Consider the following 18,695-nt stretch of genomic DNA (forward strand, 5'->3'; position numbering starts at 1 on the left):
TATATATAAACTGTTGTAAAATATATCAAAATTCTCATGTAAAGTAATCCAATTTTCTGTGATCAGAACAAACTATGAATAATGTTTCCCATGTGAAGTATGTCTGAGATCTACAGCATAGTTGCCTTTATCTAATTTTTGTTGTTTTTCTCTCTGTTTTTACAAAGTTGCACAATGTATGGCTACTGAATATCATAGCACACTATTTCCAAATTGTAGTGCACTTTTTGATGTTCTGGGAGATTTTCTTCATGAGATTTTCAAGGCTGTGGCAGGCAAATCAAATACAGAAGTGGAAAAATTAACAGGCTAATAAAAATATTGGTGCATCAAAAAAACATTTGCAACCTTAAATAAAGATTAGATATTTAGGTCTCAACAATAACTGTCAGAATGTGTTTGTTATGAAATACGTCAGTGATTCTTTTTGAGTTTTCATGTTCTGATATCAAAGATAATTTGAGTGCATGCATTTTACAGTTTTAGTAACTTGAAGTGAAAGGACAAAGGTAAGATAAATTTAACTGACGACCTGATACATTTGTTGCAACTGAATCTTTACACAAAGAGCAGAAAATGTTTTTTTTTTCTCTGTTGACTATTAATAACATAAAATATAAAACCAACAACATATTCTTAAACACATGTTAGCCTCAAATATTCACTGTATTTCAGTTTTCTTTAGGTATCCCAATTGACAATATAATAACGAGGGAGGAGTTTTCATCATTTAAGCTGAAATCAAGATGTTTTGTGTTTGTCAGAGTCATACAGCAGCAGTCTAAAGAGCCTCAGTTCCAGTCAACTTACAAATGATTATAACTTTTAGGACAGAAGATGGCTGTGAGAATTATCTACTAACCCTTCATTAGCAGGTTCTGAGTGCAGGATTTTGAACTTCTGGACACTTCCATTTATCTTCGAGGTGGATTTAGAGGCTGAACAGAAGAAAAATGCACAAGATGTGATCAGATCTTACCATGACAGGCTCCTGAAAGGAGACACGTTTGACAAATGAATCAATGTATTTCACATAAAGATATTTATATATTTATGGTTCTTGCACTTTCTGGACCAACAAATGGTTGCATCAGATTTTCAACATTTCATAACATTTTTTATAATTTTTGCTGCATCATTAAAGACCATGGTATCCTACAGTTGAGGTCAAGACCCCACTTGTGGTCATGAAACAATAATTGTGGGGTCTTGCAAAAGGCCCACAGCATGTTTACCTTAATTCTTACAAAACAAAAAGTATCTTACATAAATATATAAAACCTTTTATAAAGGATGACAAAGCTTTGTGTTAAATGGTTTGTTAACAATTTTTATATGCTTTAGCAATGCAGTTTGGGTCAAAAAAAGAGGTTGGGAAGTTTGGGAACAACTGCTCTAATCCCCTTTCAGACTGTATGACAACCCCATGTCATAAAAAAATCTCTCAGAATGTGGATGGCCTTTGGAGGGTGCTGATGAGATCTTCAAGTGTTTATTAAGAATTCAGTGGGCACCCCATTATGGAAGACAATGGTTTTGAGGATGCACAAAACTTCCATATGACGTTGTGGTGTTTTATCTGTTAAATGGCAGCAAATTCAGTGAGAAAGACTTGTATCGATTGGTAAGACAGAAGGATCAGGTTGGAACGGATGTGCAGCAGGTAAGGCTTGTTAAACAAAGCAATGGTAATGTTTTAACAAGTGAGGAGAATGTGACAAGAAGATGGACAGAACATTTTGAGGAAAGAATGAATGAAGAGAATGAATGAGAAAAAGAGAGCCTCTACTCTGAGGTCAAAGAAACTGTGGACCACAAAGTGGGAAGGATTAGTGAGGATGAAGTCTGGTAAGCTCTGAAAAGAATGAAGAAGGGGAAGGCAGTAGGGCCTGGTGACATACCAGTAGAGGTTTGGAAATGTTTTGGAGAGATGGCAGTGAGGTTTTTGACTCAAATATTATATGGCATAATTCAGGGTGAGAAAATGCCTCAGAAATGGAGGAGAACTGTGCTCGTGTCCATTTTTAAGAACAAGGGTGATGTACAGAGTTGTAGTAACTACAGGGGAATTCAGCTGATGAGCCACATGATGAAGATCTGGGAAAGACTTGTGGAAGCAAGACTTACAAATGAGAGGTGACAATTTGTGAGCAGCAGTATGGTTTCATGCCAAGAAAGAGCACCACAGATGCCATCTTTGCTTTGAAGATGCTGATGGAGAAGTACAGAGAGGGTCAGAAAGAACTCCATTGTGTCTTTGTAGATTTAGAAAAAGCATATACAAAATACCATCTCCTTTTTATGAACTTGTTCATGCTGTCTTATTTAACTCCAGTGCCGAGGGAGGAGGTGTGGTATTGCATGAGGAAATCTGGAGTTGCAGATAAGTATGTTAGACTGGTACAGGATGTGTATGAGGACAGCAGGACAGTGGTGAGATGTGCTGTAGGAGTGACAGATAGCTTCAAGGTGGAGGTGGGAGTGCATCAAGGATCTGCTCTCAGCCCCTTCTTGTTTGCTCTGGTGATGGACTACTAACAGATGAGGTCAGGCAGGAATCCCCGTGGACTATGATTTTTTTTTTATTTTGGTTTTATTGTCATTTCATCTAGGTACAAGTACATATTGAAATGAAACAGTGTTCCCCAAGATCACATTGCAACATAGAACATAACATGTAAAACAAAACAACATAGGGCAGATATGCAACAGAATAATAAATACAAACAGACCTATAATAAATGCAAAAATACATCTAACCTAATCTAAACATCTAAACAAACGATTAAGAGATAAGACTAGAGATACATGTCTGTGATGTGTGGTGAGAACAGGGAATGGGTGGAAGAGAACTTGGAGAGGTGGAAGTATGCATTTGAAAGAAGAGGAATGAAAGTCAGCTGCAGTAAGACAGAGTACATGTGTGTGAATGAGAGGGAGGCTGGTGGAACAGTGAGGCTACAAGGAGCAGAGGTCACAAAGGTGCAGGACTTCAAGTATTTGGGGTCCACTGTCCAGGAAATAAAGAGAGTCCAGGCAGGATGGAGTGGATGGAGAATAGTTTCAGGAGTGATTTGCAGCAAAAAGATGTCAGCAAAGGTCAAAGGAAACGTTTACAAGACCGTGGTGAGACCAGCTATGTTGTATGGTCTGGAGACTATGGCAGTGACAAAAAAATAAATAAAAAAATAAAAAATATAACAGGAGAAAGAACTGGAAGTGGCAGAAACAAAGATGTTGAGGTTCTCCTTGGGAGTGACAAGGATGGATAAGATTAGGAATGAGATCATCAGAGGTACAGACAGGTTGAACAACGAGGAAATAAAGTTAGAGGCCAGACTGAGATGGTTTGGACATGTCCAGAGGAGAGACAGTGAAGGATGTTAGAAATGCAGCTGCCAGGAAAAAGACAAAGAGGAGATATATGGATGCAGTTAGAGAGGACATGGAGGTGGTTGGATTAAGGTCAGAGGATGCAGAGGACAGAGTGAAATGGGGGAGGATGACTCACTGTGGCGACCCCTGAAGAGGGAAATGTTGAAAGAAGAAGAAGAAGAAATTCAGGATGGATGTGCCTGAGTGCATCAATCTAGCTTGGATGTAAGAATCTGAAGTAAGACTGGCCATGCTGGCCTCATGCCCATCCTATGACCATGATTGTGACCAGGCAATGAAAGAAACCTAGCAAAGACATAATACCCATTGTCATAGCAACCAGCTAGCATGACAATATTTAAGTGTGTAGCTCTAACCTGACACAGTAAAAGAGGACTGTGCCAATGTGGACAAATAAAACATAATGAGGGTGCAAGACAGCATCACATGAAACAAGAAGTCTTCAGCTCTGGTTTACACAATTTTAAAAACCATCTCATTTTGCTATATCACTATGTTCACTATATCTAATTCAGCTTTGTGCATCTTGAAAGCCTTGAAAGTAGTTTTCAATAAAATAAATGGCTTGTTTTTACAACCATCATTTGGGTTTTTACTTATCAAATATATATATTTAATTATCACAGAGATGCAAACCTCAACAAAATCAAAATACTGAGAAATGAATGAATTTTACAATTTGTGTTTTGAATCTTCTCACCATCATCATCTCCATGATGTTTATAATGAGACATAAGGATGTCAATGAGTTCCATCATCTCATGCTGCATGGAGTTGACTTTAGGATCAGGGTGTTGTAGGACTTTACTTTTATCTCTCGAACCTCCACACACACCCTCCCACTGCTCATTCAAGAGTCTCTTGATCTTCTTAATGTGGTGAATGATCTCCTCTGTGTGTGCCCCCGCTGCAGATACCAAACTTTCAGTAGATGTTACTGAGTCTTGATGTTTTTGAACATTTGAGGTTTCCGTTCTTGTACAGTTGAAGAACAATGCTTTATTACAAGATGGTTCAGTCGATCTCACCACTGTCTCATCCTCGTCCTGGTCAACCACAACTCTCTCTGCACGCACCCACACTGCTGGATTCTTAATCAGATGCTCTATCTTCTTAGCTTTTGTCTTGCTCTCATCCTGTTGCTCCCGCAGCAGCCCCTCCAATCTCTGGTGTTCCAGCTCAGTATCAGTGAGCTTTTGTTCCAGCACAGCCACTTTGGCCTGCAGGGATGTCACTGTCAGTAGCTCATCCAGATCTGTACTTTTCTTCCACTCATGTTTGGGATTTAAAACATCCTCAGTGACATTGTGCCACCTTTTGATGTCCACTTTGTCATAGGAAGCACAAAGGGATGGCTCTGTGGTTCCATTCATCTTGGAAACAGAAACCTGTGGACCCAGGCCCAGGCTTAGCCTCTCTCTTTCCTCCTGGAGGATGCAGATCTGAGCCCTGAGCTCAGGGATAACCCTCACTTCCATCTCGAGCTCCGCCACACGTTCAAGGGCTTCAGTCAGGCGCCTCAGCAGTCCTGAGCAATCTTGGAGATGAGGGCTGTCTGAAGACTGGAAGACATCTTCACATGAGGTGTCGGCTCCTCCCAAGTGATTCCTTGAGCTCCAGAGGCTGCACTGGTCATCTGTGGACTCTGAATCCTGTCTTGGTATCACTGCATGTGGTAAACTAGAGGCCTGCAGATGAGGCCTGATGTGTTCTCTTAGAGGGTGCTCATCAAAATCTTTGATTTTGACCTCCATTTCAGACTGAGATCTTAGGCTCATGGGAGACAAAGGTGTCCTTCTATTATAAGCATAAGAAGCGTCGCCATGATGATGGGTATCTAAAAGAGGGGCAAGAGCCCCCACAGATCCCCAGAAGCTTGGACGGCAGCCTCCCTCTGAAGAGTTCATCTGCCTGGGCAGAGTGCTGGCACGAGGTCCTTTACTTCGGCGCTGAATTGGAACTCTTTTGATGGTGTTGCCTTTCTCAATGTCGTCCACATATTTTAAGAAGTCTAGGTCAATTTGGAAGCCATAAGGGGTTTCCACCGCATAAGGGAGCTTTGCTTTAATTCCATTCTCTGTCATTTTATGTTGTAAACTCTTTCCTGTAAACAAACAAATAAAAAATTAGTTTGTATTACAAGTAGTTGTCTTTTTTTCAAAAGCTTTACCACATAAGGGCCTTTGTCCAGCTGTCATTTGTTTTCTCGTTTCTCTAATGTTTGTGTTATAATACATAGCTAATGGTCTTATAGCTAAGATTGCAAAGAAGGGGCTAAAGTTAGCCACAAAAAAACAATTTCTGCTTAAGTTGTCATACGTTTGGGTCATACTCCTTTTTCCATACTGTTTTCTTACACTCTCACTGCTTTTGTCTTTCATGCAGTTGTTGTTCAGCAGTGGCAGACCCTGATCTTTGCTTGATTACAGTCCTGCAATCCAGAATGAGGGCTGAAAATAGTTTGGGACCATTTTGGGCTGCAATTATGGCCAGCAGTAAAAAAAAACCTTTACTCCGGCATACACAAATGCACTGATTGTTCTTACTCACTGTTTGCCTCCATAGACACTTTTCATCCTCTTGTTTTCCTCTTTAGTGATTGTCTGTACCTTCATTTTTCTGTTTAATTTGTCAAACATCAGACCACACAATACATATGCATATTAATGTGTATGAATGCTTTTCTGCAGTGCCCTGAAACAACTTCTGTTGTGACTTGGCGCTATATACAGTATACAGTATATATATAAACTGAATTGAACTGAATACAAAATACCATCTCCTTTTTATGAACTTGTTCATGCTGTCTTATTTAACTCCAGGAAATTCCCCCAGTACAACCATTGCTCTACCTTGCTTTCTGTTCATACCTAACCTTTCCTCCTACTTCCTGTTAACCAGACCTCGACCCTCATCTTCCTCTCCTCTGTGGGAGCTTCCTGTCAAATTGAGGCACCGCAGTCACCAAACCACAGCCCCAAACAATGTGAGCTATGCAGTAAACAGACCAACACCCCCAAATTGTCCTCCAAGGAAATAGAGCTTCTGTCACCCACACACCCTCTGATGGACAAAGCTGTAAACAACAAATCTGCAAGTAAAAGATAGGGGAGTGCTCATTTTGCAAGCTTAGACACAGACGTCCAGAGGTAATGATCTATTTGAAGAAAATTTGCATTTTGAGTTTGGGATGTTTCATAAAATCCTAGTTAACATGAAAGATTTTAGTCATCTGATTCACTAAAATAAACTTTAAATGTCAGCATCCTTTTGTCTTTTTACTTCTGCTCATTTCTTAGATCCATTATTGTATGTTGATGTGCTTTGATGACATTCAGGTTTTACACTTTGATGAGATTTAGATTTAGCCTGTGAGTGCAGAGCTAAAAATCGTTTGAATCAGACTCTTCAGGTAAATTTGTCTTCATTCTAACCATCTGAAAACCATTCAGATTACAAACTAGAAGAACTGAAGGTGCTGAGTATAAACCAGGGCAGCACGGTGGCACAACTGGTAGAGCTGCTGTCTCTCAGCGAACAGGTTATCCTGGTTCAAATCCTGGTCTGGGGGCCTTTCCTCACCTCCTTCTACAGGTGTGCAGTGGAGAGCATCCTGTGCTCCAGCATCAATGTGTGGCATGGAGGCTGCACAGCTGCAGAAAGAAAAGCTTTGCAGAGAGTGGTGAAGGCTGCACAGAAGTCTGTTGGAGTCAATCTCCCCACCATCACAGACATTTACACCTCCAGATGCAGGAAGAGAGCCACCTGCATCATGAAGGACCCCAAATCACCCAGCACACACAATTTTTGCCCCACTCCCCTCAGGCAGGAGGTTGAGGAGCAAGACTGAGGAACAGCTTCTACCCTGAGGCTGTTAGACTCATGAATCTCTAACCAGGAAAAATCACTGTGAAAAAAAATCACTGAAAAATCACTGTAATCCCACTTGATTGTTGATATGTGCTGCTGACTATCCATGATGTTGATCTCATGCTGCTGATTTATTTTTTGTTGCTGTGTTCATTCATCCTCATCTGCTCACACTGACTCATGTCCATGCTGCTGTTGTTTGGCACATTGTTTTGTACTATTAGTGCTTATTGTATTCTTAGTTTAACGTATTTCTTATTTCATATCTTAAATCTTATTACTGTTTTTCTGAAAACAGCTCCAAACAGCAAATTGTCTACAATTTGTATTTTTGTTGGATGGAACTGGGACCCTGTGTACACAGTTTAATTCCACCACATGTGGTGTGAATGACAATAAAGACACCTTGACTATGACCTTTCTAGATGGAGTTTGCGTGTTCTCTCCGTGCATGTGTGGGTTTTCTCCAGGTACTCCAGTTTCCTCCCACAGACCAAAAACATGCATGTTAGTCTGATTGGTAACGCTAAATTGTCCCTAGTTGTGAGTGAAAAAGCGAATGGTCATGTCTCTATGGGTCCTTGCGATGAACTGGAGACCTGTCCAGGGTGTCCCCGGCCTCTCGCACAGCGATGGCTGGACTTGGGCACCAGTGATCCCCGCAACTCAAAAAGGAAGAAGCGGGTTAAAAGATGATGGATGGATGGATGGATGGATGGATGGATGGATGGATGGATGGATGGATGGATGGATGGAGTGTATACCAAGTTAGGCACCCATTTCAACTTGTCAATGTCAGCACTTTAATACCTCAGAAAATGAAATGTTTTTCAGTTTCTCCCTGCAGTTCAGACTGCAGACTGTTCACCTCCAGCAAAATGAAAACAATCAGATCCGTAGTCACAAAAGGGTTTTAGAAACATGTATGTTCTTTTTCTGTCTCTTAACTAAATGTTACTGTGAACAGCCTTCTTCACACTGGATGTCGACCCAGCAATGACGTTTAAAAAATTAGCCAGGTGTCTTTGCAGGGTCTCTTCAAGGGTGTTAAAAACACTCTGAGCTTCATGTGATTGAATGATTCTGAGCATGCACAAAACTTCTGTTGGATGGGATTGGGTTGGATGGAGAGTTTTGTCTTTCATCCGAAAGACTTCATCAGTCTGAGGTTCGCAGGCCACAGACTGATGAAGTCTTTCGGATGAAAGACAAAATGTTTCTACCAAGAAAGATCTGTCCAGATGACCTGTTTTAACTCTTTCTTTGTGATTTATTGTCCTGAATAATTGAGCTTAGATCTGGTCTACTCTCTGTTACTTTCTGTCCAGGTTACCACAGAAGAAACATCCCAACATTAGGTTTATGTAATTTACCAGAGTAATTGCCTAACTTTCTCCACAGTCCCGTAGTGCACATTTTATCGTCTGTGTTTGGAGTAGAAGGCCCACTTCACAGAAAACCCCAAATAATTAAAGCTAAAATATTTGCCTTACCCCAAAAAGGCCCCAGCAGAACAGCTCTGAGTGTCTGTACTGCTGCTTTGGCAGACTGAGCTAAACTCTAAAGAAGGGATAGAAGTGGATGTACTAGGGTCCTTAGTTTGCAAATTCATGTTGTATTTTAAAACAGGTTTAAAGCTCCTTAAGTAAACTATTCAAAGCAAATGTCAGCATTGTTTTAACAGTGGCCCTTTCTGTCATCTTTTAGGAGTCAGATCTGACATCAACATAAACCCACAATCACTACAAGTTTATCCACAACATTCTAGACACATGGGAGCGAGCTCCAAATGTAGTCATGGTAAAGACTTTAAAATGATACACTTGGAGGAAAAATAAAGGGCTGATTGAGTTACTGAGGCTTCAGGCAAAGGTTGTATGTCTCACTCCTGCTCTTTAACCATCTAAGGTGCACGTCGACTGGTTCATCAAACAATACTGTAATAATTGGTCTGCAACTAATTGGCCTTACTTTACAGACATGACTGAAAGGTAAGACTACTTAGGAAACAACCTAAACACCTACCTTTCTCTAAAGGTACTTTGTCACTGAGCTGTGATGATCAGAATCACAGAAAAATGTGCAACTTTTGACTCGGACTCACACTATACAGTACATTTGCATCAATTCTTAGTGAAATTTGGGGCCAACAAAAAAAATAACAGCTCTAACACTGTAGAATTGCAAAAAAAACTGCATTGAGGAGGCTTTGGGATGTCTGCTGGAAATTTTTAAATGGGGAAAAACTGTCTCAAATACTTTAAACATGTCCAAGATTTCTGGCACAGGAAAACAATGCCCTGAGGCTCACACCGGGAATTTGAGAACCTTCACAAATGTTTTGTGTGATGATCCATAACCTTTGTATGTGGTTTGTGGTATTTTGTTTTCCACTCTCTCTCTCTCTGCAGGGGGCCGTCCAACGTAAGGTCTTAAGAGTTACACGTGCAATCACTTGGCCTGACGAGTATAAAGAGTAGGGTAGTTAGTGCATTATTTATTTATCTATTTATTTGCTGCACTGGGAGGTGATTGCTCACTGACTGACTGACTGACTGACTGACTGACTGACTGACTGACTGACTGACTGACTGACTGACTGACTGACTAACTCACTCACTCACTCACTCACTCACTCACTCACTCATTGGTTGGTTGGAAGGTCGGTCGGTGATCTTAACCTTATTTGTTCTTTCATCTCTTTCTATCCCTGAGTTACAAACAGCTGTACAGTACTGATTTATTTATTTATTTATTTGTTTGTTTTGCAGAACTTGGATCTGGTTGTGGGGATGGATGACTGAACTGACGACAGCAAAATAAAAATCATCTTAAGCTGTTTATCAGTGTGGTTTCCTTATTTATGTCATGGGCAGGAGTTCATGACATGCAACTGTGAAAACTCCCTCACAAATGTAGTTTACAGTGTTTCCCACACGGTTGTAGCCATGTAAGATGCAGGCTCAATGAGTGACAGAGCAACCTGCCTGAATGAAGGAAGTGATCCAACTGTTCAAACAGCACAGAGAAAAACATCCTTATCTATGATTTCTCACCTCGTTAAATATGTACCAAATTATTTTATGGTTTCAGTTGCAAAGTTTATTTTTTCAATGTACAATAGTGTTTAAAAATAGTTTATCAAGCACAGAATAAAACATGGTTTGAAAAGTTTTAAGCAAAATTCATCTCATTTCTCACACCCAGTTTTAGGAACCCAAGATTAGAAGGGCAAACTGGGGTCCACAAGCCAAACCAGTTCTCACAACTCGTTACATGTTGATGCTCGATCAGAATACGGCTGCATCGCTTTTCAATTGAGTTCCCTTATAGAGTCATTTTTGGAGGACTTTGTAGCTGTTTGCTTGTCAAATGACTTGAAACAAAACTTTTAAGAGAAATAAACAGAAGACAAACTAAAGATCCAACTAATAAAAAAAAAGGAAATAAACAGCCTGGTGGTTCAATTTGAACACAGTTCCCATGTTTGTGAGTTGAGAGGAGCCTACGTGTTGCTCAGAAACTGTTTGGCTGAAATTAGCATCAACTACAATCAAAATAATCTCAGAGGGTTAAATATACAAACAAGGACAAGTGCATTGGTGAGAAATAGACATCAGCTGCTCTGTCCACACCAACACAGATGTTTTGTGAAACTAAATCTTGGCTGCATTTTTCTCGTGTCATTCACAAGCAAACAAAAATAAATAAAAATAAAAAAAGTGCCAAGAAAATTCATTTAATTCAGTTTATTTATATAGAAACAAGTCGCAGCAGAAGTCATCTCAGGGAGCTGAACAGAAGCATTCATGAATATTAAAAAGTAAGTTAACATTATTTATCTGAGGAGCAGACTGCTCTGAGTTTAACTCCATCACAGAACTCTCATCTTGAGCAAGCATGAAGGCGACAGTGGAAAGAAAAAACTCCCTCATGAGGAAGAAACCATTAGTAGAACCAGGATCAAGACAAGCGGCCTGAGAAAAAGGCTGCTGTTTTTGCAGGAAAAGCAAAAATACTTTTTTTTGTTGTTGTTTTTATTATTCCATTCATAGGTTTTTGAGTAATTTTATGCACATACAGACAAGAATACATTTTTAAACTCCTGGATCCAGATGGTGATCCAGATCACCACCAAAATTTTATCATTTGTTCTTTCAGGCAACCTCAACATTTCCTGAAGATTTCATGAATATCAGGTCATAATTTCTTGAGTAATCTCTTGAGTAGGAGAGATCATCTCTCTCCAGTTTTAGTTTCTCTCCATTGGCTCCCTGTCAAGTCCAGAATTCAAAATCTTACTTCTAACCTACAAAGCTCTCAACAACCTAGCTCCATCTTTTATTTGAGATCTTATTGTTCCATATTTTTCTAACAGAGCACTTCGCTGTCAGACTGCAGGTTTACTTGCAGTTCCTAGAGTTTCAAAAAGCAAAATGGGAGGAAGATCTTCCAGTTATCAGGCTCTTCTCTTGTTGAACCAACTTCCAGTTTCTGTCCATGAGACTGACACATTGTCCAGTTTTAAGACTGGGCTTAAGAATTTCTTTTCTGATAAATCCTATAATTAGGGTTGACTTGTCATGCTGCCTTAAGCTTAAACTACTAGAGAACAAACTGACCTCATTTCCTTAAATGAATTGTTAAAATTGAATAGTTTTCATTTGATACTATTTCTATCTTAACATGTGATTCTTGACCTGCCATTGTGTATCTGTTCCTCTCAAACCCAGCCAGTTGAAGCAGATGACCACTTGTTCTGATCCTGGTTCTGCTAAAGGTTTCTTCCTCATGAGGGAGTTTTTTCTTCCCACTGTCGCCTTCATGCTTGCTCAAGATGAGAGTTCTGTGATGGAGTTAAATTCAAAGCAGTCTGCTCCTCAGATAAATAATGTTAATTTTTTTTTTTCATATGAATGTTTCTGTTCAGTGCCCCGAGATGACTTTTGTTGTGACTTGGTGTTATATAAATAAACTGAATTGAGTTTAATTGAGGGCAGCACAGTGGCACAACTGGTAGAGCTGCTGCCTCTCAGCAAGCAGGTCCCCGGTTCAAATCCCGGTCCGGAGGCCCTTCTGGGTGGAGTTTGCATGTTCTCTCCGTGCATGCGTGGGTTTTCTCCAGGTACTCCAGTTTCTTCCCACAGACCAAAAACATGCATGTTAGGCTGATTGGTAACTCTAAATTGTCCCTAGGTGTGAGTGGGAGAGTGAATGATTGTTTGTCTCATTTGTCTCTATGTGTCCCTGTGATGGATTGGAGACCTGTCCAGGGTGTACCTGTTTTTAGTTTTTTTACACCACCTTACAACTTAGCTATTTTTTCTCTACTTTTCCTTTTAATATCCTTTTATTTATCATTATTTATCATTTTATTTCCACTTGTTAAAAAAATAATAAATTTGTATGCATCCTTTAAGATTGTCTGTTGCTGTTATTGTTGTCATCACTCTTTGTTAAAATTCAGGTCTCTCTTGTAAATGAGTCCCCGAGGCTCATTGGAATTAACCCGTATGAATAAAGGTTGACTGAATGAGTGTCCCCCACCTCTTGCATAATGACTGCTGGATATGGGCACCAGTGAACCCTGTTACCCAAAAAGGATGAAGCGGGAAAAGATGGATGGATGGATGGATGGATGGATGGATGGATGGATGGATGGATGGATGGATGGATGGATGGATGGATGGATGGATGGATGGATGGATGGATGGATGGATGGATGGAAGGATAGATGGATGGAAAGATATACATAATAAACATACAAATAAATAACTTTCTGTAAAACTATATATTGAGATTCAAAGTTCATGCACAATAATCCAGGTAAAGAAATTCAGCAATGTTCAGTCAGGTCATCTGGACAGTTCCTTTTGTTGTTTTTTTTTTTAGTTATGTTTCACCCTCCATCCGAAGGGCTTCATCAATCTGAGAAGTCACATATAAACTGTTTTCCCCAACAAGCAGTACACTCCTACAGTGGGCCAACCAGTTTGCTGGTGAGAAGATAGTTTCTGGGAGCTGTCCTCTCCACTGCCCACTCCTCCCCGACAACCATAGCCAAAGTGTATATTGGGCTGTTTATACTGTAGACACAAGATGTGAAAGTGGAAGATCTACATCCTCCTGGTCCATCAACAAATGTTCAACCTAAGTATGGCTGGTCTGTTTCTGCTGAGTTGAAGACATCATAGTAAAACTCCTGGGAAATGCATCCCCAGTTCATTCAAGAACAAGCGAAATCTTCAGCATAGCCACTGATATGATGGACTTCATTGAGCCTAAGCATGTCCAACGCATGCTGCTTAAGGCATAAATGCCAGTTAGAGATAAAGGAAACAAGTACATTTTTTATCTTGTGTATTAGCTTTTTTTTTTTCCGCATGCTCTCGTGCAAGGCGGATGCATTTTCTTCCCTCTCCTGTTCTCCTCCTGCTTTTTTTGCTCTGTCTGTGTATCAGACCTCCCATTTTACACATCTTCTGAAACGAAAACTACTGTCATGGATCTGGTCAGCTGGACTTTAATCACAATCGACAAAATCTTTTCAACAAAGCGACAGGGTCCTGGAGAGCCCTCATGTCCCTCTGAGACTCACACTGCAGGATACATCATGGATGTGAGAGCTGATGTGTCTTTCTGTTTTGTCTCAGAGGACACCAAAGACATATAATTAGAATTATGATAACAGGTTTCCTGCTTTGTGGAATCGGCTGGTTCCTGGTCTATCAACATACAAAGAAGACGGCTGCAGCTAATTCAGCCTTCGTCAGGCTGCCTGCCTTGTGAAGGTTTGGTTTGTGCTTTGAGGACTCAAAATCTGCTGATTTATTTGTTCATTCAACCTTTATTTAGACAGGTTACTCAGACAGGTTAATTGAGAAAGTTCCTCAGATGAGGAGCGAAACGTCTTCTGTTACAAATAAAGTCCAGTTGTTTTTGTATTGAACGTTTTTTGAAGACAGGTAGATCCCATTGAGCCTCGAGGACTCATTTACAAGAGAAACCTGATTTCAACAAAGAATGATGACAACAGAGGACAACAATAGACAGTTATAAAAAGGCATACAGATTTTTTTTCTTTTTTTATGCAAATAAGATGGCAAGAAAAGTAACAAACACAGCTAGTCAAGTCAAGTCAAGTCATCTTTATTTGTAGAGCACAATTTAAAACAGATAAACTGTTATCAAAGTGCTTAACAGAAATGTAGCAAAACATAGGCAGCAAAACAAAAACATCATACAGAATTAAAATTACTGGAGCAATAACACACACTAATGATCACACTAAGGAAAAACAAGCAGTAAAAATAAACGTCAATCATAAAACAACAGAATTTAAAATGAGGTACACAGAACAAAATAAACTAACTCACACAGTATTAAACGCCAGAGCAAACAGGTGCGTTTTAAGGAGGGATTTGAACATCAGGAGGGAGGAGGCCTGCCTGATGTTGAGGGGCAGGTTGTTCCACAGGTTGGGACCTCTGACTGAAAAAGCTCGATCCCCTCGGAGCTTCAGGCGTGATTTTGGAACGACCAAAAGAAGCTGGTCCGATGATCTCAGGGCCCGAGACGGAACATATGGTTCCAGGAGCTCGGAGAGGTAGAGGGGTGCGAGGCCATTTAGGCACTTATATGTCAGGAGGAGAATCTTGAAGTCGATTCTGGATCGCACAGGAAGCCAGTGAAGGGAGGACAGAACAGGTGTGATGTGCTCAGACCTACGTGTACCAGTTAAAAGCCGAGCAGCTGCATTTTGGACGAGCTGGAGACGTGAAATGGACGCCTGACTGACCCCAGCATAAAGTGAGTTACAATAGTCCAGGCGGGTTGTGATGAAGGCATGTTTCAAGGTTGGGTCTGGATAACACTGGCTAGATTATAAGGTGAATGTAAAAAACTATAAACAGGAACATGTCTGCATTGGTCCTTGCCAGGAGCCCAACAGATTCTCCCACTGAGCCTTGGGGACTCATTTACCAGAGAGACCTGATTATAAAAAGAGTGATGACAACAGTAGACAATCATAAAAAGCATGCAAACTGACAAGAACAAGTGAAAGAAAATGGTATTTAAAAAAAAAAACGAAACAAAAACAGCTAGGTTGTAAAGCGATGTAGAAAACTAAAAACAGGAACACGTCTGCATTGGGTTTTTGCCATGAACTTAACAGATGTTTGAAGCCACTTAGGTCAAGGTCGAGAGCTTCAGATCTTTTTGCAAAATATTCCAGGAAACAGGAGCGGAGTAGGAGAAGGTCCTTTTGCCAAGTTCAGTCCGCACATGAGCTAAACTGTAAGATGGAAGCAATTTGTGAGAATCACAGGCCACCTGCATCTTCTGAGACTCACCAGCATGTTGGAAACGACTTTGGAGGAGGCTCATAATCACGGACCAGTGGAATGCCCACTAATCTGAAGTACCAGCAGGACTTAAGGCTGACAAGAAAAAAAACAGTCTGCCTGAAAAAAATCAACAGTTGTGGCTTATCTGAATCTGACTCCCCCGGTTGGCCTCGAAGCAGGTCGACTTCTCAAATTCCTCCTGGGAAATGTGTAAACTGTGTAAGGAAAAGCTTCGTCTATCTCTCCCCCCCCGGCCCCGAGACCTTCTGTGGAGACTTATCAGAACTGTGCCGGCTGACCAACATCTTATCAGGACTATGGTCTATCTGGATGTGCTTCATGGACAAATCTCACTGCCTTGCCATCAAATGCATATGTATTGTGTTTATAAATGTGCTTCCTGGCAGAGTTTTTTGATGTCTTAAATTGTGTCCTGATGGGACACGGTGTCAAGAGATCTTTTTTGTAATGCCACTATCCTCTCCTCATGTTTTCTTTTCTGTCTAAAAAAGAAGTATTCTGAAACGGATAAGAGGCCGCGCTCCAGTAGCAGCAGCAACGTGCACTCCACCCATCTTTCAGACAACTGTACAAACATAATTTCACTGGATTATTGAGCATGCATCAGGATAAAATTTCACTGTATTTCGCTACAATGATAATTCTGATGCTTGATTCTGATTCGCTCCATTTTTAATTTACAGTATTTTATATATAGCAATCATGTTGAAATGAAACACACATGTATATATACAAAATATATGCACACACTGTCTCTCCCACACCCTCACAATCATAGGAACACAAGAATTTCTAAAAAGAAACTCACAATCAAGCAAATGAATAATTGACACAGTATTGAACTTTTAGTTGTGTGACTCTTTTTCATGAATATTTCCATTGAGCTACTGTAAATGTACCAGAGAACCCACATTCAAAAGGAAGTGGAAGAATACTGAAAGAGATGAATATAGAGGATGCAGGAGAGAAAGACAACAGGATGACACGGAGAAGGACAAAATGGAAATACATAGTTTTTAAATATAGTTTGAAACAGTGTAATTTAGGTTAATGTCAGCATCATCAGTTTTTCATCAGTTCTGTTTTGTAGGTTTTTGATCATTTTTGAACAATTTAAACAAAATCTTTGTTCAGCTTATGTTGTTTATGTAATAAATGACTATCTGATCCACATTTACTTAAAGTTTAATGATCTACATCAATTGTTTTTAGAATTATTAAATTAAAATCAAAGATTGAAAATGCACATATTAACAAATCAGGTTTTTTATAATGTTGTGAAATCATATTATGTGTTTCTATTCTTTATTTTATTGCATGTCACAGTAAAAAAGTATAATTACAACATATTTCAGGACTTTAGCTTCTTGTTTGGACTGGAAAAATAATTCTGTATTTTTAGTCTGATGGAGTTGAAACAAAACAAAATGTTGAGGGAAATGTTTATTTTATTAAAAGTTTTTTATGTTTAGAACCTGTTCCTTTACACAATTAAAAGGTTTAGCCATTTCTTTAGAGATACAGCGACAGACAGTGTGCATTTTAAAAACTGATTTTTAAAACCAGTTTTGTCCCTTATTGCAATGATCATTGATTCTCGGTGTTTAAACGAAAGAATAAAGTTAAATAAAATAAACTTTTATGCTTTTTCCTTTTGCTTCTTTCTCACTTTTGTCTTTGCATATACATCCATATGTGTATGCTTCACTGTTTTTGTTCACTTCCTGGAAAAAATATCCTTCCTTCCCCTCACTTTTTGGCTGTACAATCTGTGTTTTTCCAGTGCATAGCTCTAAACCTCATCGTCTGTTTAGTGATGAGTTAGGAATCAAAGCCAGTAGTATGGACATCCTTATGAAAGATTTACTAGAAATCTCTCAGCATCTGTTATTAACTCATTCAGTTTTTATTTATTCTTTTACGTTTTGTCTTGTGACTTTCTGGTCTCCTGGAGTTGCTCTGGTCCTAGAAGCAACAGGGTCAGGGTTGCAGCGTGATCTAAAGCCTTGCTGCACGCTGCCCAACAGCTGCCAGGGAGAGAGCATTGGTATGTTAACATAGCAAGGTTAAAATAGAAAGTGAGCTGCCTGAGTGGGTGTTTACATGTGTGTTTGTGTATTAATTCACGTCATGAAATGTCAAAGCATTTTTGGTACTTAATCTTTAAAAGCCAAACTTCTTGTCCCAAATGTCTGAAAGGTACGAATCTATAGGGATGTGAGTCTACTCCAAACAAGTTGTTAAATCAATGTCACCAGCTTTTCTGACCCTGAATCTAGAGCAACCTGTCCATGATCCACTGTGTTCAAGGTCAGCATTCAGCATCTCAGCTTTGATTAACTACCCAATCAAGCAGCCTCTCTGATGCCTGGAAGGATGTGGTGAATCAGCTCTTACCTTGTGACATGTTCAGCCTGTTTCCTCCACGTTTTGATCCTGAAGGCCTTTCCCTCCCTGCCTGCTGCAGTCTGTCCTCAGATCTGCCTGTGTGTCTCCTGAGCAGTCAGGGAGCGTAGCATGCAACGACTATATGATGAATGCCACCGTGCAGCCCCTGCCATAACACAAGCTGGCTTTGCTTGTGTGTGAAAGGGAGCACTGAGCAAGGAGGAGCTTGCAAACATGCCTCTGTCCTGCAGGGCTGACAGTAGGGAGAGAGACTTTCAGAACCACACCCACGCCATCAGAGTGCCGGTGAGGAAAAACTGAGGAAAATATGTCAAAGTTTGATATGACACAAAGTTTCAGGGAAATGTACAATCAGATATCATTAGTAACAGACATCGCTGTGTGAGAATATGTAACTTTAATCAATGTGGTCCTTGTAGTGTGTGTCCTTTGGAGTCAGATTCACAGGTGGATGAGCGGAGAGCTCAGTGTTATCCATGAGGTGAATTATATCTGTGAATGTCTTGTTCTTTAGAGATTCTTTATCAACATGTAACCAAATATTTTGTCTGACGCATCATGATGTCAGGAGAGTTTACTTTGCTCTTTATGATAACCCTGACACATATGTGGCTTAAGATTGTTGTGGAAAAATTAGAAATTGCTTTAGTA

At 40.0% G+C, this 18,695-nt stretch overlaps 1 protein-coding gene across 1 annotated transcript in view; it reads right to left on the reverse strand.

The window, feature by feature from the left end:
* Window positions 1–18,229, reverse strand: part of LOC119414174 (KN motif and ankyrin repeat domain-containing protein 2) — a 30,451-nt gene extending 12,222 nt beyond the window's left edge. The window contains exons 1-3 of the mRNA XM_037681274.1: window positions 18,033–18,229; window positions 4,097–5,500; window positions 859–938 (exon numbers count right to left, since the gene is read on the reverse strand). Coding sequence (XP_037537202.1) covers window positions 859–938; window positions 4,097–5,500; window positions 18,033–18,042 — 1,494 coding nt within the window. The 5' untranslated portion in view covers window positions 18,043–18,229. The remainder of the gene's footprint in view (window positions 1–858; window positions 939–4,096; window positions 5,501–18,032) is intronic.
* Window positions 18,230–18,695: the final 466 nt, after the last annotated feature.

This window comes from Nematolebias whitei, chromosome 9 (genome assembly GCF_014905685.2).
Source record: "Nematolebias whitei isolate Nwh7 chromosome 9, NemWhi1, whole genome shotgun sequence".
NCBI lineage: Eukaryota > Metazoa > Chordata > Actinopteri > Cyprinodontiformes > Rivulidae > Nematolebias > Nematolebias whitei.